The sequence below is a fragment of the Natator depressus genome, chromosome 6, assembly GCF_965152275.1.
Source record: "Natator depressus isolate rNatDep1 chromosome 6, rNatDep2.hap1, whole genome shotgun sequence".
Taxonomy (NCBI): Eukaryota; Metazoa; Chordata; order Testudines; family Cheloniidae; genus Natator; species Natator depressus.
The window spans coordinates 44,322,644-44,345,192 of NC_134239.1; the positions used below are offsets into that span (position 1 = coordinate 44,322,644).

At 41.6% G+C, this 22,549-nt stretch overlaps 1 protein-coding gene across 1 annotated transcript in view; it reads right to left on the minus strand.

Annotated features, from left to right (window-relative positions):
* Positions 1-1,153: 1,153 nt before the first annotated feature.
* The window catches only part of BBOX1 (gamma-butyrobetaine hydroxylase 1), a 71,005-nt gene continuing 49,609 nt past the window's right edge, over positions 1,154-22,549 (minus strand). The window contains exons 5-8 of the mRNA XM_074955166.1: positions 17,036-17,141; positions 13,032-13,228; positions 11,758-11,924; positions 1,154-6,866 (exon numbers count right to left, since the gene is read on the minus strand). Of these exons, the coding sequence (XP_074811267.1) occupies positions 6,706-6,866; positions 11,758-11,924; positions 13,032-13,228; positions 17,036-17,141 (631 nt within the window). The 3' untranslated portion in view covers positions 1,154-6,705. The remainder of the gene's footprint in view (positions 6,867-11,757; positions 11,925-13,031; positions 13,229-17,035; positions 17,142-22,549) is intronic.

Sequence of the window (22,549 nt, forward strand, 5' to 3'; positions counted from 1 at the left end):
CCTGCCCACCCTGCCTCCTTTACCTTTATAACACTTTACCGCATAATATCTGAATTTGTGTTATATCAGGTCACGTTATATCAGGGTAGAGGTGTCACATGGATTAATTAGATCTTGTTTGTGCTCTAGTAGAGCAGTGTAAGTATTATGGACTTTGTCTTGCGCAGAATTATACCTCTACATACTACCGTGACCACAGACCTTTATGGCTAGGCTGTGTCAACTGCATGCAGCTCATTGTAAAGCGTGCTTTAACTCAACTGCAGCCAGTGGGAACACCACAAAGCATTCAGAATACCTCCTGGAGCTCCCCAGTGTGCAGTGGGAGTGTGTACACTGCTATACTCATTCTCAGAGTGTAGCATACAGCCACCCCCACCCATGGCTGGCCATGGTACCGCCTACTTCCCAACGCCATTGGGAACCGGTGTCCAGACCCTCACATAGGTAGGTGCCTAACTTCTATTGATTTCTGCTGCTTCGATGATATGATCCTCCCTAGCCTAATTCAGATTGTTACCCTGCTTTTTTTGAAACAAAACACTCTGCCACATGCTTTGCTAATAAAGAAATGCACTAAATATAGCTGCATGCACACATACCTATGCGAAATGAATGCCATCTCTGTCCCTGAGTTTGCAGATTCATGAATAATCTTATGTTTGTAACAGGCACACAGATCATCAGTGAAAAGTGTCCTTGGAATTGGCAGAAAAGGAGCAGCGAGTTAAAACACTAAAATCAGCTTTTCTTACCATGGAAATCAAGACTCTGACAACCAACAGTCAAAGGCTTCATGTGTACAGCACATTTCATGACTCTGAATATTAAACTAGTCACTCTAGCACACAGGACATGCCTTTCATAAATGGAACATGCCAACTAAGCAGCACAGCACATTTAATGTTTTGGGGTAACATGAATATTACACGAATACAAATGTACACAAAGCAGTGACATACAAACCGGAGAGGTAGTTTGTTTTTATTTACCTTCCACTTTACATTTGGTCTCAGAGTAACAGCCGTGTTAGTCTCTATTCGCAAAAAGAAAAGGAGTACTTGTGGCACCTTAGGGACTAACCAATTTATCTGAGCATAAGCTTTTGTGAGCTACAGCTCACTTCATCGGATGCATCCAATGAAGTGAGCTGTAGCTCACGAAAGCTTATGCTCAAATAAATGTGTTAGTCTCTAAAGTGCCACAAGTACTCCTTTTCTTTTTACATTTGGTGTCACAGATGTATGCAAAACGTACACACAAGCAAATCCACAGCTTACAACAACTGTCAAAGGACTGAATTCATGTTTTCTGTTCTCCTGATCCTGCACCACTGGAGTTTTGCCACTTACCTCTCTGGACACTAGCTCAGATTTTATGGTCCTACCTGCTAAAGGCCACATTCAGCGTGACAGGAAGGCATGGGACACTTCTCTCCATCCACAGTCTATTTCTCTCATGCCCAGGAGATAGGTTCCACTGTGTTGAAGCACAGCGGCACAAGCATAGCCTTCTAGATAGGTGGGGTGCAGTCACCAGTACATGCTAACCAAACTGCACACACTAGGCGGCAAACAAGTGCATGTTACTGCACATTCCCCAGGCTCACCTGGATGAATACTGCACCTGCATTGCTGTAGGAGAGGATGCACTGCTCAGTGCAACCACATGAGTCAGAATTTAGGTTCTGTAGCTGATTGGTAACTATAGAGGTAAGACAAATTTGGCTGCACTGGGGATATACACAACCAATCAAATTGCTATCTTTGGAAAAATATCTCTTGGCCACCATTCTCCAGCATATGAGCAAAATCCAATGTCCAAAGCAACTTTTAATAATACATAAGCATATGACTAAAATGGCTCTCAGAAAAGTAACGCACAAAATGACTCTCCCCTGTAAGCATTTGTATAAAGCCAGGTGTCTTGCTTTACAGTTTAATTCACTTCAACACCACTATGTGGCAAATGATATACAAGAAAACTAATGTACAATTAAAACACAGTGCTGTGGGGTTTTGGTTTTAATAGAGATGTACAAACAGACTGCCTGCACATTTTTTGAAGGAAATGTTGAGGGATCAGATAGCTACTAAAAGCTAGGTTTTGTGACATACCATGAGCTTATAGTGTCACTTCAGACTATAATGTGATGCCCAAACTCTGAGATGTCAAAGTTCACTCTTTAGTGTTCTAAACAACTCGCTCAGTTTCTCACATTCTGATATCAGGAGTGTGAAAATAACCTGTTTCTGTAATCCTGAGTTGTTGGGGGCGGGGGGAGAAACTAACAGACAAAATATGTTGCTGGTTAGCAGAATATATTTTTTAAACCTCCCTTTTCCAAATTGAAACCTGAATAAAGGAAATTCATTTCTGTGAAGGATAGTACCCAAGCAACCTGACAGTACTTTGCTGTTGTACACCATCGTGTGTCCCATATTCTGGACCCTACAGTACAGATGGGGAGGGTATTTTATCATGCAAGAAGGGTGCGTGAGAGGAAGGATGTCCTTGTGGGCTGGGTTCTAGGAGATCTGGGTTAAATTCCCAGCTCTGCCACAGACTGACTGTGTGATGCTGGGCAAACCACTGAGGTGGAAGGCTCCTTAGTTCAACATTTAGGCACATTAGAACTGTTGAGCCGTCAGTCTAGGCTTGTCTGACTGCCTATGAAATCTCTTTGTGGGGCAGGAATATATACACCCAGGGAGCGGAAGGTGGCACTGGAGTCCTTCAGGATATGCAAAGACTCACCTGTCTTTTGGTTAAACAGATGAACGTCATTGAAGGGCAGATCCTCCACGGTTTCTGAACCTCCCTGGGAAACCCTGAAGCATGAACCCCTGATTCCTTGCACATTGCAATGGCTGTAGCCATCACCCCTGAAGATGTCTCAACTGCATCTACCACTGATGGAAGAGTGGTCCTGGCAACAATCTTGCCTTCCTCTATAAAAGCCTGGAAACAAGCTCTGTCCTGCTGCAGAAACTTGTCAGCAAAGTCCACAGATTCTGAATAGTTCAGAAAATCGTACTTAGCTATCAGTGCTTGGTAGTTGGCTATCCTGAACTGAAGGCTAGAAAAAGAAAAGACCTTCCTTTCCAAAAAGTCAAGATGTTTGCCTTCCTTATCAGTTAGAGTAGATCATGGGTATTGCTGCCTAGATTTCTCCATGGACCACTAAAGAGTTTGGGCAAGATGAGAGAACAGAAATTCCACCCGTTTGCTGGGACATGGTAATATTTCTCTGCCCTCTCAGGAGTAGGGGCACAAGTAACTGGGGTATGCCAGACCACTCTAGCTTACTCCAGTATGGCTTTGTTAACAGGGAGCACTATCTGACTGGAACCAGAGGATAGCAGATGTCCAGGAGCTTATACTAGGATCCTGAACTTCCTTAAGAGGAATCTGCAGCTCCTCTGCAATTCTGCAAAGTAGTTCTTGGAACTGCTTATAGTGATCAGAAGGATGGAGAGATCAGAGCCACCACCTCATCTGGGGATGAAGATGACAATCTTGTTGGTTCCAGTGGAACTGCTGGGTCCAGCATGTGTTCCTACTCCTCCTCAACTAGATTAGGAGGCAGCTCTGATTGCCCTCTCGGACAGGTGGATGAGATGGTCGCCTAGCACACGGCAGGATGGTATGGATCACATGGCTCGCAATAAGGCCAATAAAATGAATTGGATGAGGGTGGCAGAGGTCCCCATGGCATGGGGTACCAACAGCTGTGAGGCAGGTGATGAGGTGGAAGTTGATCCCAAGCTGGTCCAGGCCTCCTGTCTGGGAAGGCATGTTTTGGAGGAGGAATTAATGGTTCATTGGGTAGTTCAGAATCTTTCGAGGAAGAGAAAGCCTCGGTCAGAGTTATGAGGTGAGTTAGGGCACATGTGTGGACCAATGAATTCTGATTTCATAATTCTCCGGCTCCAGGCGCTTGGAACACATGTGTACCCACTGTGGAATACACAGATGGATCAGCACTCGAAGATGAATACACAATATTGATCAAGCCTTTGCTGAGAATGCTTTAAAGGGAACTGGCGATGCAATCTGTTCATGGTATGTATCGATGCAATCCATGATGAAGCTTGCAAAGAATTGGTGTTACTAGTGTAGTATTTAATGGAGAAAAGAACTGGTATTGGAGAGATTTCTAGATTTAAATGAGTATAATATAGGGACCAATGTATCTGTATTTGAGAAGACAGATGTTAGGAGTAGATGTTGAAGATACAGTAACTAGAGTATACGGTCACTTTTCAAGAAGCTCTAAAAGAAAAGAAATACTGAAAGAATTTGATGATTTTTGCAGTGTAGAAAGCAGAAAATTTTTGAACCACGTGCTAAGTTGATGGCTAAGTTTGCAGCACTGTTTAACCAGACTACTTCAGCAATATCCAGCTTTGAAGGCATATTTTTTTCCCCCAAGGTAATAAAGATCCTGGTGTAAAATCTCAAACTAATTTTTGAAAATCTACAGACTGAACTGTACTACCTGTTTTTGCGCATTATGCAGCTGTTTCAAAAGATCTTTGGAAGATACATAAAGCCATCCTGTCTCAAAGAAACAAAAGAATTGTCAAAGGTAGATTTCTTAAATCCAGAAAACTAAGTGGAGGATAACAAATTGTTGGATTTTGTGCCTCACCATTCCTGAAATCTGAAGAAATGCAATGCAGTGCTCATTGTGACACTATCAGCAAAAGTTTTTACTCTGATGTGAAGTGAATGAAAGCGAAGCTAGGAAAGCTCTTCTGGAAAATCTCCCAGAGAAGAAAGACATTTTACAGTCTTTGTGTTAGATTTCAGGAAGAGAAGCAGACATGAGTTTTCTATTCTAGTGAAGACACTGACGACCTTCCCAGTAATTCCCACAGAAGAAATGGAGAGCCTCAATAATGAATTTGGTACCTCCCAGTTAACAAGGAAGTTTGAATTTGAAACAGAATCAATGCTAGTGATTTTTTTTGTGACGGGTGAACTAAAAAGTCCAGTGTCAGGGACACCACAGTTTCCACTGCTTTCCAAAGCTATCTGAGTTTTGTCTCATAGCAGTGCTGGGTGTGAAAGGATTTTCAGCATATGTGTAAAAATTTGCACCCATCAGAGAAGTGAAATCGAAACTAAGACACTAAGGGGTGTACTTGCCACCAGAATGAATTTGTTTTGCAAACAGTACTGTTACCAGCTCTACCTGAGCAACGAGAGGCTGAAGAAAGCAAGAGTGCTATGTTCACAGTACTTCAACAAGATCATTAATAAGTTAAAATACATGTTTTTATGGTATTATTTAGCAAAGTAATATAAGGGAACTTATATAGTGTGTCTAGTCAGATAGGCGTTATTAGCAAATTAAACACCACCACAAATTTCCCTGAAATTATTTTGGAAATGTTGGTCACTATGGATATCTGAGACAGAAGGAAGAACTGAACAAGAGCCTCCCATGTTCCGGGTGACTACCAGTGTTGGTGGGAGGGGGCTCCTCCTCTGTTTTTCTTGGGAAAGGGCTGACCTGGTTTAGGCAATGAATTCCAGGAAAGGCTTCATGGCTGTGACTCCCAAGTGGAGGGATTCCCTTAGGCCTGGAGTTAGGCACCTACCACCTACTGAAGAGTGGGGTTTAGGCCACACCTCTCTCATTGGCATTTCCTACTGGCTATCTTAGGCAGCTCCTAGCTCAATCTGCTGCCTTTTGTGAATCCTATCTTTAGGCAACTAATTCTCTCCTTCTATTGTATAGGGAGCCTAGGTGCCTAGCTCAGGGCTGTGAATTCCACTCAGTGGCAAGGTGCCTAAAAGTTAGGCTTTGCAATGCTGAGCCTAGTCCCCCATGTGACTCTCATGCTGAATCTCTCAATGCCTCACTTCCTAGCTGTAAAATGGGGCCAAAAACACCTTTCGTCTGTACAGACTGAAAGCTCTTCAGGAGAGGGAGAGTCTTCTACTAAGTATATGCTAAGCACCACAATAGGGGTCTGATTTCTGGACTTTAGGTAGTATTGTAATACTACTATGGATAAGGAGGGGTATGAGTCCATCTCCTCTCTTATAGCTGTATGGACTCTTTAGAGCTAACTGGAATAAAAAGTACTAAAAACACCCAAAAAACTTGTAGTGTGAAATTAAGCAAGAGTGGCTCTGAACCATACACAAAGAGCAGATCTGTTGAGTAAGAAGATGCTATTTTTGAATAGTCACTTTTCAGAATAGAATTGCTTGTTAACCTCACTGGAGATTCTAAAGCTATTGTTGGTTTTTTGGAGGTGGGGTAAAGAAAATGAGTCATTATATATAAAATGGTTTTATCTCTCTGAAAATAGATATAAAATTCTCAGAAAGCTGCTGTCCATTACAAACACTTAATGGGTGACACGTGAAAGGCTTTTCTTGATGCCTCACCCAGAGAGACTGATTTCTGAGAAGGGAAGGCCTATTTGTGATGTATTGGTTCCTAACCAGTTTCAAACTAGTACAGCAAGTTGTAATACCACTTACAATGACAGCAGAATAAAGACATACTATGAGAGATATTGTTTTCAACAAAGCATACTTTCGAAAAATATGGTCAGTCTTTCAAAGGTTACATTAGCGAAGGTGTAAAATGTATGCTTGGTGTTGGAAATCCAATACATTTGTATTTTTTAAAACAAAGATGAACCGTCCGAGGCATTGCTAATTGCTAAACCAGAAGAAAGTTTAATTGCTATTCTGAATGATCTTCCTCAGGAGTCGGAGTCTTGACATTACCACATCCCAGTCTGCATAAGCACCTTCAAGGTGACGGGATATTTCTGCTCCTGATTGGTAGCTCCGGCGACCATGCAGTAAACGCCAATTGTCAAATGTTACTATGTCTCCTATGAAGATATTAAACAATGTACTTCACAACTTTGTCATGTTTTCCATCATTTCAAATATATAACACATTGACGTGATTTAAATGCATTTGTCTGAGTGTCTCTTAAAACCCGGAGCCCCAAAAAACCCATTCCCCACAACTGAGAAATGTAAACATTCTGAGAAAGCACAACATTCCATCACTTACATTTGTCAGTGTCTGGGGTAACTGAGCACCTCATAATCATCAATATACTGATGCTCAACATCCCAGTGGCATTGAGGCGCGCTATTATCACCATGTTACAGATGGGGAACTGAGACACAGAGGGTCTAAGTAACTTGCCCACAGTCACCCAGGAAGTCTATGGCTGGGAATTGAATTCAGGTCTCTCAAGTCTCAGGCTAGAGCCCTAGCCACTGTATCTTCTGCAAACTGCAACTCCCTCCCATATCACTAGGGTTATAGGGGCTGCAGAAGTACAACAATCCTATGGCTGAAATAACCACTTTGCATGGATCCAACCAGCACAGAGAAAGGGGTTTGACATGAAATAAAATGACCTCACCAATGGTGGCAATGCAGCAAAGCCTCTACTCCCCCACCCCACTCCTCTCTGTCACCTGAATGGGGGGAAATGTACAGGGTACCCAATTCATCGTTGTAGAGGATAACTACAGTGCAGAATGGAGCTAGGAGGCTCCCACTCCTCAGTCAGGGACCATTCACATTTGGCCAAGTTCTGAGCCTTTGAAAAACTGCAGTTTGCACCCCAGATGCCAACTTTCATGCGGGAATAAGCACCCCGACTTTCACAATAAGCCAAAAATCAAGCTAATCCCATTTCAAAACAAGGCCAAAACAAGCCAATCCCTAAGTCCCCCAACACTCTATGTGACTAGATCCCTTCGGTGTGCAGTCTGGGACTGTGGTGGTCCCACTGTGCACCCCTGACTCTCTCTCCCCCTTATCCTTGCTTGCCGGGAGCCGATCAAAAAACAGAAGCAACAAGCTACAACAAGCAACAGGCTACAAGCCAAACAAGCAACAAGCCAAAAACTAGCCAACAAGCAACTCACAAGCCAATTAGGACAAAAACTAGCCCAATTTCTGTGTTTTTTTCAGGGGTTTGGCGTGTCTGGTTTGCACATGCTCAGAAGCAGCTTCTTACGGTCTGGGAGCTAAATTCTTCAAAGGTTCTGCTGGCACTGAATACACAGCTCCATGTGTGACTGCACTGCGCATGTGCTATCCCCAAAGAACAACTCAGCATGCTCCATCTCTGGGAGTTGGGGCTAAGCAAGACCTTCCCAGCGATTGTGGCTCTGGGCTGCTGTGGTGCCAGGCACCAGAACTGAGAGCAATGGACTTTCTGTCCTGTAGACTCAATGCTCTTGCTGATGGTGCCCGACAGTGAGAAGGGGGAAGCAGCCTGATTAAAAGGCAGAGGTGAGGAATGGTGGGGGTGTGCGTGTGTTTGGGTGTGGGGGAACATGAAGAGAGGGGAATGAAAGAGCCAAAGGGTGGGGAGAAGCAGACAGGGAAGCAGTAGCCAACAGGAGCTGGGGGAAGGGGCAGCAGAGGGAGTTAGGGAGGAGAGGTGCAGGTGTCTGGGTGGTATACAGGTGTGATTCAGGGGGAACAAAGGTAGGAGCCTGGGTCTGAATAGGATTAGAGGGAATGGAGGCAGGAACTGGGGGAAGGGGCTAGAGAGGGTGAGCCAGACTTGGTGGGGATGGGGCAAAAGGGTCAATAAGCACTTAGCGCATACTATCTTCGGGCTTTTGCACTGCTGCCAACCATTGCAACGTCTGAGCACCTTCCATGCAAAATCCCCTCCAGAATGCGGATCTGAACCCAGGAGTCCTGAGACTCTACATTCCTCTGCTGTCAGCAAATATGTACAAAACCTACTTGCAAAGTGTGTCTTATCTCCCTCTATGCCCAATCCACGTACTCTGCCTGCTTCTGCTATCAATAACTCTGTTAGCTCAAGTGGCAGAGGTCTGAGAGGATCTAAAGTTTCCAAACCTGCTTGATGACCCAGGCAGGTGTCAATATGATGCTACATGATGGAATTTCTGTGTTTTCAGATTTTTTTTGTAACATGAGGAAATGACATCCAAAAAGACCACATTAAAAGAACATTACTAAGGTTGTAAAGTTGAGCACTAAAAAAGTTAGGAAATGTCAGAATTAAGTTTGCCCATACAGCCTTAATTCAGCCCCCTTGTGCGTATAGCTTCTGATACATACTACTTTTTCCCCCAATGGCACTCCTGCCTCATTCAGTGCTTTGGGAATTAATCAGGTTTATATAGTCAAGGAGGGTGTTATCTCTAGGACTCCTGCCGCACATTGGAAGGTATGTAGTGAATAAGGCAGGAAACTGGAGAAAGAGAAACAAAACTGCCTGTTCTCAAATGGATAAAGCAGATGTTAATTCCTTTGAAGTTTACACCTCTGTTGTGGAGTCAGAAGTCTGGCTGATTCCATAGGTGTGGTGGGAGAGAAGGACCTAGATGGGAAATTAGACAAAGGATTAGGAAACTGTTAAATAGAGCAGACTGAGGAAGAGAGAGGTAGGATCTGCAGTGAAAGAGACTGTAACCAGTTTCCTAGACTCTGGGTAACCAGATAGGGCGATGTGAGGGGAGGGCGGCTGCATGAGAGATTGTGCAGAGGAGGAGGAACTGTGAAGGACTGCACGGAGGATGAGAAAGACGGACCATGAGGGATCATGCAGAAGAAGTGGAAGGACCACGGGGGATCCGCGGCAAAAGACTAAGAACCACGAGGTATCACATGCCGGGGGAGGAGGAGACGGGACCATGTGGATCATGTGGAGCAGGAAGAGGGACCACAAGGGCCCATGCCAAGGTGGAGCAAGGGGAGCAAGTACAACAAGGGATCGTGCAGAGGAAGGACAACAAAAGATCACGAGGATGATGCTCAGGGGCCAACAAGGGATCACTGGAGGAAGAGGGACCACAAAGGTTTGCTCAGAGAAGAAGGAGGAGGAAGCCGCATGAAGTATCATGCAAGGATGAAGAACTGTTGGGAAGAAACAAATGCAGGTGCCTTAAACAATGAGTGATGAGTAAAAAAACAACTAGGTTGAGGAAAGAGACAGCTCCACAGATAAGAGTCGCCCACAGCAATCTCCCAGGAGATGTGTGAATCTTTATTCCCTCTGGTGCAGTGAGCTAGGGCAGAGCCTTATTCCCTGTTACAGCCAGCACAGGGGAGGGGCTAATAAAGTTCTCGTGTGTGGGGCTGTCTCCTGCCGGGGGAACAACCTTGGGAAAGTGGCTGAAATAGATAGCACTCATGGCTCCCCCCCGACCTCAATCAAGGCTCCACATATGATAATCTGGAAAAAGGTTTTAGTGGGTGAACTCACTTCACATACACAAAGCCAGAGGCTCTGTGCAGGTGATGAGCATGGGTGCTAGCAAGTAAAATCCACCCACAACCCAGAGGCAAGGTGTAGGTCTGCAATGCACACCCCTGGCAGCAATTACTGCAGCCTATGGGCTGGAAAAGCATGTGCTCCAGCACCTCCGCCCTGCTTGTGTGGGGCAACAGTGCCACTGGAGACATGTAACAATGGGTCCCCTGATCCATCTACATTGCTGCCCTCTGCAGCACACAGGACAGCAGATGCCTTCATGTGTAGCCCTGCTGCACAACCCTACCGCGACATATTAGTATGGCATGTCTTTGCCCAAGCACTGTGCACCAGGGTAATTTTCAGCCAACAGGCTCAGAACAGCCTGTATTTCTTGTGTGTAATATATCTAACTACATTATAAAAACATTAAGGTTACAAAGTCAAGTGTTTAAGAGTTAAGAAATGCCAGAATGTAGCTAACCCAGGCAGCCTTAATTCAGTCCTCTTGTGCGTATGGATTATGATACAGGTTACGTCTATACTTGGAACTATGGGTGCGATTCTCAACTCATGTAGCCATACTTGTACTAGCCCTCATTGCATTTGTGTACTAAAAATAGTAGGGTAATCACGGTAGCAAAGACTGAAGTGAGTGGCAGGAACAGATTAGTCACCTTGAGTACAAACCCGACTGGAACCCCCTGGGTACATACTCAGGGTGGCTAGTCAGTGCCACTGCTTGCTGCTGCCCATTCTACCACAGCTACATTATTATATTCAGTGTGCTAGCTTGGTGAGAGCTAGTGCAAGTATGTGTATGGGAACTGGGATTCACACTCTTAGCTCCAAGTGTAGACACAGCAACAGTCCCTAATTAAGTGATCACATGCTACTTTTTTCCACAAGACCCCTGCCTCACACAGTGCACAGAAGGAATGTGCTCACTTAATGGGCAGCTATTCAACGGTTTGTGTTATCCTCATCACTCAGCCTGGGCCCCATGAATTATTTACTGCGCACTATTTAAACACGGCTCCAAAGACAGAGTAATTAATTTCCTCCTATGGTTTCTATGATGCTCTCATCATAGTATCTGATTGCTTCATACCTAATAGTGAATGCGTCTTCATAACACCCCGTAAGGTAGTGCAGTGCTATTATCCCCATTTTACAAATGGGGAACTGAGGCACAGAGAAATTAAGGGTAAAACTGTCTAAAGTGTCCACTGATTTTGATGCCCAACCTTAGACCTAATTTTCCAGAATATTTAGCATTTTTATAGCACTTTACATGTTCAAAACACAGCTCCAATTGATTTCAGCTGTGGTCATGAGCGCTCTGGACTTCTCCAAATCTGGCCCCAAGTGTTTCATGCTGGGTACTCAGAGAGGACCAAGGTTGTCTTTTCATACCAGCATTGTACTAACATATTCAAATGGTTAGGATTTTGTTCTTAGGCAAAGGCATGAAAAAAATCTTCCAATTACTATAAGCAAAAGCAACTTATTCACTGACCTGGTTTCATCTTGTAGGTAAACTTATGTTCCGGGCTGTTCAATAGATCAACGAACTCCTTCAGAGCTGCATAAAATGGCTGCACTTTTTCAGCAGGTATGTCAAAAACAGTGTCTCTTGTTGCATTATTATAATTGATACGAACCACCTGGCCTCTGTAATCTACACTGAGAGAAAGAGAGAGAAAAATGTATTATCATGCCACTCAAACCTTTTAGCATATTTTTGTTTTGGTGGGGACAGGTTCACTTTCCCCTTTCAGTTGCTGGTTGTTACAGTACAGTTCAACAGTGAAGTGCAGTGCTATGACAAAGTATTGTACATTATTGCATATCAGGCTGCTGCTTTCAAGTTTATCAATGGGTCAGGGTTTAAGAAGATTAATAATCAAAGGGACTTGAGCTCCTAAATATTTTGGTATTTTTGAAAATCCCACCCTTATTCTGAGAATATAAAAAATCAAAACACACACACAATTTATATATCTGTATGTGTGTGTGTTTTGATTAATAGATTTTTACAGCCAGAAGGGACCATTATGACATCTAACCTGACCTCCTTGTCATGTAACAAGATTAAAAGAAGATGATAATACAGCAAGACAGCCTCTATGTAACATCAGAGATTTTTCTATCTAGGAGCTTCAAAACATGGCAGTGCCCCAGCATTGGTGAACATTTCATATAGAATTTAGATAGAAGACCAACTGCTCCTAAATTCTATTTGCAGCTGTGAAGGATATCAACTGAAGGTTATTATGGTTGCTGTGAGTTCCTGGAGGGTGGAAAGAATGAGTAGGGAAAGTTGAGACAATGATAAATTCAATAATAAAAATAATAAAGAATAACTGACACATTATAGTACAACATAATTCAGTTGACAAGACATAACACTTAAAGACAAAATTGAAACACTGTTTTCCCACAAGGTGGCAGGCACAGACCCTCTAACATCTTTCTGCAAGAGAAACAATGAAAGATGCAAATAGAACTTTCTCATTCAAACAAATTGTTGCTGTGCAACCAGTACTTAATTTGTAATGAAAGGGTTGCTGCGGCTCACACAATTTTTTTACATTCATAACTAATGCAGCAAGCCCAGATGTGCCTGGGCTATGAACTGCCAAGCCTAGAGGTACTGGGGCTCAGCCCTGGCAAGCCTAGGCACAAATTAAGCACTGTGTGCAACCCTGTAATTCCTGGTGAACCAGCAATCTGGTATGAGCTACTACTGGGATTTTGCTAGCTATAATCACACCCTTGACTGTTACTCACTCTATAATCCTCTGTTTAGACTGCATAGTGAAATCACAGTAGTCAACCCCAACATCCGTGAAGTCTACAAGGGTGGAGGAGAGGATTTGAAAGGCTTGAGGATTTTGCTCCTTCAGCTTGTTGGATACGTGAAATCCATCTACAACTTCACTTTCACCTCCAGTAGCTGCTTGTTTAATACAATGAAGAAACTGAATCTGTAACAAATTAACACCTCATTACAGGAAGAAACAGCCTGGATATTTAATAATTCATTATCATCAGTTCACTCATCTGCCCTGTCATTTAAAAATAACCTAAAAGACTAAAGGACCTGTAGCTCAATTATATTACCCCAGTTTTACACCAGTCTGAATCTACTGTCACAATGGGGTAAAACTTAAGTAACAGGGTGGTGAATTAGGCTTAAATCACAAAGCTCTGGTTCCACAATTTTCTTCTGGCCTGAGTCAGGTTGGTATAACTGGTTATTGTTGCCATATAATTTTAAAACACACTGTAGTCATTACAGCCTCTCTAAATATAGGGGATTATTTTCCACTTGCAGAAATGACATAATTAGGTGTGAAAAATGTGCTCACCAAGGATGTCAGTATGTGTCACTGGCTCATTGAGGACAACAGGTCTAAGATATCTACAGCAATAATGGACCCTCAGGAAACATACACTTCTGTTTATGGTGTGTTCAGAGTTCTCAAAAAACTGGACAAGATGGAGCTGAAGGGCCCACTTCTGCTCTCAGTTGCACGAATGTAAATCCAGGATAACTCTAGTGGGCTCAGTGTTGCTCCCAGTTAATGACAAACTCCCAGTGACATCCAGGAGAGCAGCATCAGGTCCACTTACTGCAGCTTACACCAGTGTAACTAAACACAGAATTGGACCATGCAACTTTCACTGAAATCATTGAGGACTGCACCCATGTAATGGAACTGAGTTAGATCTGAAGAAAATGGGAAGTAAGGCAAAGAAGCGAGGGAAAGGAACAGATTCAGGTATTGTTAGCTGCCCCTGTAATATGGGGTGATGTAATATGGCAGTGATTATACGGAAAAACAGGGGTAACTGTTGAGGCAGAAGAAGAATCAGTCAACATAACCATTAATGAAATGAAGTTTAGATTCTAATTACAACCTGCCCTAGATAAGGGATGGTGTATGGCTGCACTGGCCCAGGCACAAAGGTGATTCAGGGACTCACAATTCATTCCCTGTTCCTTCCGTGCGCTGGGGAGGGAGTACATTACTTCAGCTTTTTCACAGAGGAGCTTGCTCCTACTCTATATCTCAGACCAGCTATTCTGGACAGAATGTAGAGGTGCACAGGAGACAGAACACCCATTTGCTTACAGCAGGGAGCACTAGGTAAGCAGCTTCTTCTCTCACCACCGTGGCGAGAACTGCAATCTGTGCATGAGCAAACAGGGGCATACATGGCTAGGGAAGGGCTGTGACAGTCTAGCCCATAGTGATAGTGGCCCTATGACAAAACTCCAAGGGATGCAAAATGAGACATTAGCTTTCCAGTCAAGAGAGATGGAAACTCCAACCAAAACTAGTACTCATCTTTAACAGGATATCATGTGAATGAAATCAAAACTTTGGAAAAATCCTCAGATATTTTTATAGGTGGCCTCTAAAAATTAACCACCACCCATTTAGGGCTATACTTTCTGATAGTCCGTTTTAGATACATTAAAGTACCCAGATACTATATAATAATTAGGAAATTAGGACAATCATGCATTGTGAGCCTAGATGGTAAATATGTTTCTAATGCGCTTAAAAACAATTTTTATTTTAAAGTAGGGTTTTAGAATTGAACAGGTTGTGCTTTTTTTTTTTTTTAATGTTTTATGGCAGTACGTGATTTTGTGGTTTTGGCACAGATAAGATAGTGAGCTAAGGCACATCTGTTTCCTATTAATGAACTACCATTCTATTCCTATTCCACATTAACCAACAGCATCTAAATGAATTTTCAGCAAGTAGCACATTAATGTGAAAGATTTGGCACCTCTTCAGAAATAGATCATACTGGCCTGTTCATTTCATCACAAAATCATTACTTCAAGCCTTGGGGTGGGGTGGGGTTGGGAGGGATGATTGCAAGTATGAAATTTGAAGGTACAAATGTTTGCTGTAATATCTTTGTTTGTTATACATTCTTTGTGGTACTCTCTTTCAGGTCTGTTGTGAATTATGTGAATCATGTTGTACTGTCATGGTGACTCAGAGTTCCACAGGTTAACTGGGTAAAAATGCATTTCCTGTTATTAGTTTAAAGTTGTTGCCATCCAGTTTCACAGAACATCCCGTTTCTTGTATTATGCTTAAGTAAACAGAAGTGGCGATTTACCTTCTCTCACTCGTAAGGTTTATATCTTGATCATCTCTCCTGTTTGTCTCCTCTCTGAATTACACACACCTAGAATAAAGTTTTCAAAGCTGCCTAAGGTATGCCCAGTTCCCATTAGTTTTAATCTTTTCAATCTCTCTTCACGTGGAAGTATTCTCAGGCCTCTAATGATTTTTTCTCCCAATCTCTGAACTTCTGTTTTTGTTACATTATTTTTCAGATACGGTGGTCAGAAATGGACACAGCATTCAAAGCGAGGGACCCTATTGAACTGAATAATGGCACTGTAATATAGTCAATATGATTTTTGTGCAATATACTGCATCCTAATATGCAGTTTGCTCTTTTTGACTTGCACATTACACAGAGGTTTTCACTTAGCCATCTACAGTGGCTCCCTGACCTTTTTCCTAAGTAATTACAGTTCATTTAGTCCCCGCTAGTATGAGTATTTTAAAATGTTTCCTTCCAATGTGCACTACCTCTCATTTGTCAAAAGTGAATTTCAGTTGCTATCCTTGCTGCCCATTCAGCTGGTTTTGTTAGGCCACTCTGGAGTACCCCACATTTTTCCGTAATCTTGATTTACTTCAATCATGTTGTATCTTCTTACTGTTCACTGTCTTTTCTAGACCATTAATGAATATTTTACAGAACATTAGCACTATAATAGCTCGATGGCTCACCTTTTGCTACATGGAAAACTGACTATTTATCCCTGCTCTTTTCTGTCTCTTAGCCAACTCCTAATTCAGGACACAGAACTTCACCTTCACCCTGATTAGTTAATTTGCTTAATAGCTTCTTGTAAGAGACTTTGTCAAGGTTTTAGGAAAGTACAAAAAAATTGTATCTACCAGTTCTCCTTCATCTACTAGTTTGTTGACTCAAAGAATTCCAGCAGACTGGAGCAACAATTTTTCCCATTATAAACATCAGAAGTTGAAACAAAATTAATGACTTACAATGTATGGAAGTAAACATCACTGCTACTGATTTTACTTGATCCTCCCTGTGCCATCTCATTCAGTACCATTTAGGAACAAGTTTTCCTTAAATATTGTTTTAAATTGTTTTCAACTTCGAGAGAAAGTGATTAGGTGACTTGATCTCAGCCCATATATACCACAGAGAATGTATCTGGTATGAGGGAACCTTTTCATTTAGCAGACAACTGCCTAAATAAATCCAATGGCTTGAAGCTGCAATTAAATTCAAATTGGATATAAGATGCAATTTTTAATTTCAGTAAGGTTGACTAAGCGTCAGAGCATCTACCTAAAGGAAGTGGTGAATTCCCCATCATTTGGAATATTTAAATCAAGACCAGATGTCTTCCTAAAAAGATAGCTTCTAATTCAGCCACAAGTTATTGGGTTTGATAGTATTCACTCATATAGCAGGAAAGAATAATTCCCTCCACTGTGGGAATTACTGTGTAATTCTATGGCCTGTTATATGGGAATTCAGACTAGATAATCATAATTCTTCCTATGGATTGATGAACTTTAAAAAACAGGAAATTCATCAATTTTACATATATCTAATTTTTGCTCAACATACACATGACCTGTCGCTTTTCCAAACGAAAGAAACCATGAGATTTCCCACCTTGCTGTGTGGAAAAGTCAGTAGGTTCCCCTTACCCCAGGTGGATGATACAGAACAGGATAATCAGTGTGAAAACTGAGCTTCCCAGATGTGTAAGCCACATTATTAGCATCGAATTTGTCTTCCACTTGCCAAGTAGGACTTTACAATGAAAGGAAAGAAGAAAAAAAAAAAGAGGAAACATGTTAAAGCCGTCTGCCATTTAAGCCAGCGAAGTACAATGAAACTATGAAATCTCAATACAAAAGAGCTATTAAAAATTTCTGAATATAGAATTATTGTTATACTGAGAAGGGAACAATGAGTCACCAGTGCCCCTCACAGCACTGAACTGGCCATTTCGGCAACTGTGCAACAGAAGCAATCACTTCAAAAATGATGCTAGTCTGTGTAGAGTAGGCAAGACAAGTTGCCCCCAATGCTGTACCTCTAGGGTTTGCCTTTACTTTTCTCGTAAAAGCTCTGAGGGCTGTATTGTGCCAACATTCAGCGGAAGGACAGGCCAGAACCTCAGCTGGTGTAAATCAGCTTAGCACCTACTGGGGTTGCACAGGTGTAAGGGAAGACAGAATTTCTGGCATATGTTTTGTTCAATTTTGCCATTTCCATTCCCCAAGTTGGTCTGTGTTACAAAGAAAAAGTGGAAGCACTGTAAGTTGCATTTCTTTTTCAATGAATTTTAAGCCTTTAAATGACAGGGAAAATGTCAAATACAGAGTACCCTTTATGACATGGCCTTTCCCATATTCCCTTCAAAGAAAAATCTCTGGATGAAAGACGTCAAGATATAATATCTTGCCTTTCCCTTCATACTTTCTGAGAGCTAGTCCCATTATTTTACCTCTACATTTTTATTAAATTTCAAGATAGATGAACTAAAATCAGCATGAGTCTTGCTGACAACAGCAACAAATTATATATTGTAAGGTGGTTGAGTACAAAGACATGCAGACACCATATTGCAATGCAGTCAAAATATGTTTCAAATGACACACCATGCAGCAAAGTCTAAGGCCAAAAACCACATGTTCTGGTTTGCACAAAGTTCATACAATTGAATACAGTTCATGGCAAACGTGTAATATAGATCCAGACACTTGTCTGGGAAGTGTAAGTCAACATATGCAGTCCATGTAATCACTGAAGAAGACATGATTTAAAAAGAAAAATATGAAAACCCATTTCCCCTTGTGAATTACTGCAGACTAAATATACAAAACACAAGCCATTTGAAATAGAGAGATAATGCTTATTTTTTATAAAATGCCCAGGTTAAACTCGAAAACACAGTTCAAAATGATTTATATATTGGATACAAAAACTTTTGCTTTGGGACAAGGATTTTTAAAGTATAGGAATGCCAAACAATGCTAAAGGCAGATTTATAAAATTGCTGGGAAGAAACCCCAGAATAATATTAACAAATGTGTTCAACTGTCATGGGGAAATTCATTTAATTATATGGTATAGTAAGTATTCATCACGCGTGACTTCAGTTCTAAAATATGAAGACCTCAACCACATTTGCATAGTTACTAATTTTAAGAAAAAAAGAAAAGAAAAAAGTGTTATGTCATCCTTTGTCATTAGTGTTGAGGGTAGCTTTGTCATGGCAGTCTCCAGAGCAATTTAATGGCTCCAAAGCACTTTAATTTACCGTAATGCTCTTGCTTCTGAGAAAATATATCTCTCTGGTGAAATAAAAATACATGATAGAATTACGGTGACATTTTACAAAAAGGCACATTCATTCTGTTAAACCAGGTAGTGCTATGGGAGTTAATCCACTGGAACATTTGTTTCATGTAAGGAGATTCTATCAAAGATCACGTTACTAATTTACAGCCAAATATCGATTAAATGCAAAAAGCTACATTAATGCAATGTCCAGCTTGAAAATGTAATGCACAGAAGTTAGGAAATTCAAACCTTAACATTGCTAAAACTAAAACTCAGTCACAGGGAGAGCTGCTGTCAGATGAGAGTGCTGGTGCAAGAGGTAAAAGAGGAAAAAGTGGGTAATCGCAGAGGACTCTGATCCCTCGACAGAGAACAAAACGGGCTGGGCATGGTCTATGGATCAGTAACAAAGCTCAGATTCCAACTTCAGTTGCACAGCCTGCATGGCAGAAAATCAAGCACTATGCAGGTACAACAATCGTGTGTGTTACCTAGCAATACATACAGCTCACCTGACCTGAGAAGCTAGCCTGTTAGCTGTGACTGGGAATCATTGGCACTGAAATCTGAAACCACACTGAAACTCAGGCCACAATAATTAAAAGGTTCTGGAACCCAAGCCCAGTTTAGCAAAAAATATACCATATTTTTGTATCAGAAATGGGAAAACTCTCTGGCCATTGAAAAGCATAATCAAATACATCTTTAAAAATATTTGACTTAGAGGAAAACAACAGTGTGAATTTCTGGCTTTATAAGAAGTACTAGAGAGACTATGGGCTTGTCTAAATGATGGCAAACCACAAAAAGGGGCATAATTTGTGAAGTGCTCTAATGTGTTGTGCTCTAATTCCCCATGTTGGCACACTCTGAAAAGTACCTACAGCGCAATGGTGTGGTCCCGTTTCAACTACACCAGGAATCTCTTATGTATCTATTTGTCCAAGCTTTCTCAACTGACTGAAACAGGAAACCCCCATTCTTAGCCAATCGTCTTCTGCCTTACAGCTGCAGTATCTGGGGAGTGCAATTTGTCTGATCCACTCATCCAGAACATCAGTGACTGAATGGAAACCCTGTATAGTATAGCGACATACACAGAACTTGGAGGGAGCCGCACAGGTGGAAGAAAAAAAAGAACAGTTTGGAAGATGCACCAGAAAGCCAGTCTGTGTGCCCGTGGCTGGCATGCAGATAGAAAACATACAGTAACCCTAAATATTTTGGTAGGGACACCTTTAAAAATGAGTGATGATAAATAAAAGTAAATGTACATGATTTCTGTGCTCCGAAAGGACATCTGTGCAAGGTTAAAGACTTGTGCTTCTTTTTTCCATTTGTGAGAGCTTCATTTACCGTTGTTCTGTTATTGGGAGAATCTGCAAACTGGCTAGCATATTAATTTAGCAAGGCTGCCAATCTGAAATTTATAGTTTGGTTTACAGTGTTTGTTAGACCTTTGGATTTGAGTGCTATTAAAATAACAAGGAATTATTATGAATTATTATTTTATTATAGTTTTTTTTTTAAAAAAACCCTCAACACTGCACATAAGCACTAATCAAACTTCTTTGTTAGGGTCTAAAGTCTTTTGCTAAGAACTGCAGGTTCAATAGGTTCTTACTAAAAAATGTTTACTTGGGCTGCATATGGAAATGCTGACACCAGATGCTGAAATTTCCTAATAATTCGTGTCTCAAAGTGAAACGCATTAAAACTGGGGGGAAAGATGCTAAATGTAGCCAAAAAATCATCAGGGGAGAAATGAGTAAGTGTAATTGAATATTAAGTCTCCCTCTATTCTATGATCTTTTAAATGAATTCCAACTACAAATGACATCAAAACAATGAGACTTTCCCCTTATAAACACTTAGGGTGACCAGATGTCCCGACTTTATAGGGACAGTCACGATTTTTGGGTCTTTTTCTTATATAGGCTCCTATTACCTCCACATCGATTTTTCACATTTACTGTCTGGTCAACCTATAAACACTTTTGAAAATGTTGTCAGCTTTGACATAACAATGAATACAAAAATCTGAAAACAGGCAAAAATTGTTATAAAAATCTTGAACATAATAGCTACATAACTGTATTCATATGCATTAACCTGTTTCCTTAAATATTTACTATGCATTTACTTCATACGAACCCGTATTAAAACACTTAAAGCTATTTTTCAGATTTTACAAATGATGATGATAATTTCTTAAAACCCAAAAGTAATTATGGGTGAATTTCGCCTCTGTGCAGAGGGCCAGTGCAAGACCTATGCATATATTCATAGATTCCAAGGACAGCAGGGATCATTGTGATCATCTAGTCCAGGGGTTGGTAACCTTTCAGAAGTGGTGTGCCGAGTCTTCATTTATTCACTCTAATTTAAGGTTTCGTGTGCCAGTAATACATTTGAATGTTTTTAGAAGGTCTCTTTCTATAAGTCTATAATATATAACTAAACTATTGTTGTATGTAAAGTAAATCAGGTTTTTTTAAATGTTTAAGAAGCTTCATTTAAAATTAAATTAAAATGCAGAGCCCCCCGGACCCAGGCAGTGTGAGTGCCACTGAAAATCAGCTCGCGTGCTGCCTTTGGCACGCGTGCCATAGGTTGCCTACTGCGATCTAGTCTGACCTTCTGTATAACACAGGCCATACAACTTCTGCAAAATAACTCCTTATGAACTAGAGAAGTTCTTTTAGAAAACCATCCAATCTTGATTTAAAAATTGCCAGTGATGGACAATCCACCAGAACCCTGGGTAAATTGTTCTAATGGTTAATTATGCCCATGGTTAAAAAATTTACACCTTATTTCCAGTCTGAATTTGTCTGGCTTCACCCTCCATATGCTGGATCATGTTATATCTTTCTCTTCTAGATTGTAGAGCCCATTAACAAATATTTGTTCCCCTTGTAGGTACTTATAGACCAGTGGTGGGCAATCTGCGGCGTGTGGGCTGAATGCAGCCTGTCAGAGTAATCTGCTGGCAGGCCGTGAGACAGTTTGTTTACATTGACCATCTGCAGGCATGGCTGCCCACAGCTCCCAGTGGCCACGGTTCGCCATTCCCAGCCAATTGGAGCTGCATGAAGTGGCAGCCAGCATGTCCCTGTGGCCCATGCCGCTTCCCACAGCTCCAATTGGCCGGGAATGGCAAACCGCGGCCACTGGGAGCTGTGGGCAGCCATGCCTGCAGACAGTCAATGTAAACAAACTGTCTTGCGGCCTGCCAGCGAATTACCCTGATGGGCCATATGTGGCCCATGGGCCGCAGGTTGCCCACCACTGTTATAGACTGTGATCAAGTTATCCCTTAACCTTCTCTTTGTTAAGCTAAATAGATTGATCTTCTTTGGTCTATCACTACAAGGCATGTTTTCTAATCCTTTAATCATTCTGGTGGCTCTTCTCTGAACCCTGTCATTTATCAACCTTTTTTAACTGTGGATACCAAACTGGACAGTATTCCAGCAGCAGTTACACCAGTGCCAAAGCTTATGCACCTCTTAAGTCTTACTTAAACATTAAGTTTAGGGTTTTAGTGGGATTTAAGTGGTGCATAAGCTTTGTGCTGGCCCTTCTCTGCGCAGGGTGGATTTCATCCATGATTTATGACAAAATCCATTAGCAAAACCTCTTTTTTTAAAGATCTGGCTAGTTACACCCTCAAAATTACTGGACATTCAGTTAGGGATGAAACCACTAATAGCTAACTACAGCAAGAGGGCAGCTGAGTGACACTCAGGAAGATGGTGTCACCTTGAATATAATATGTGTGGGTGGGTGAGAGCGAGAGAGTGCAGTTACTTGAATGTCAGAAGTGAAGAGTATCAGTTGAGAGAGGAAGTGAGGTTCAGCCAACA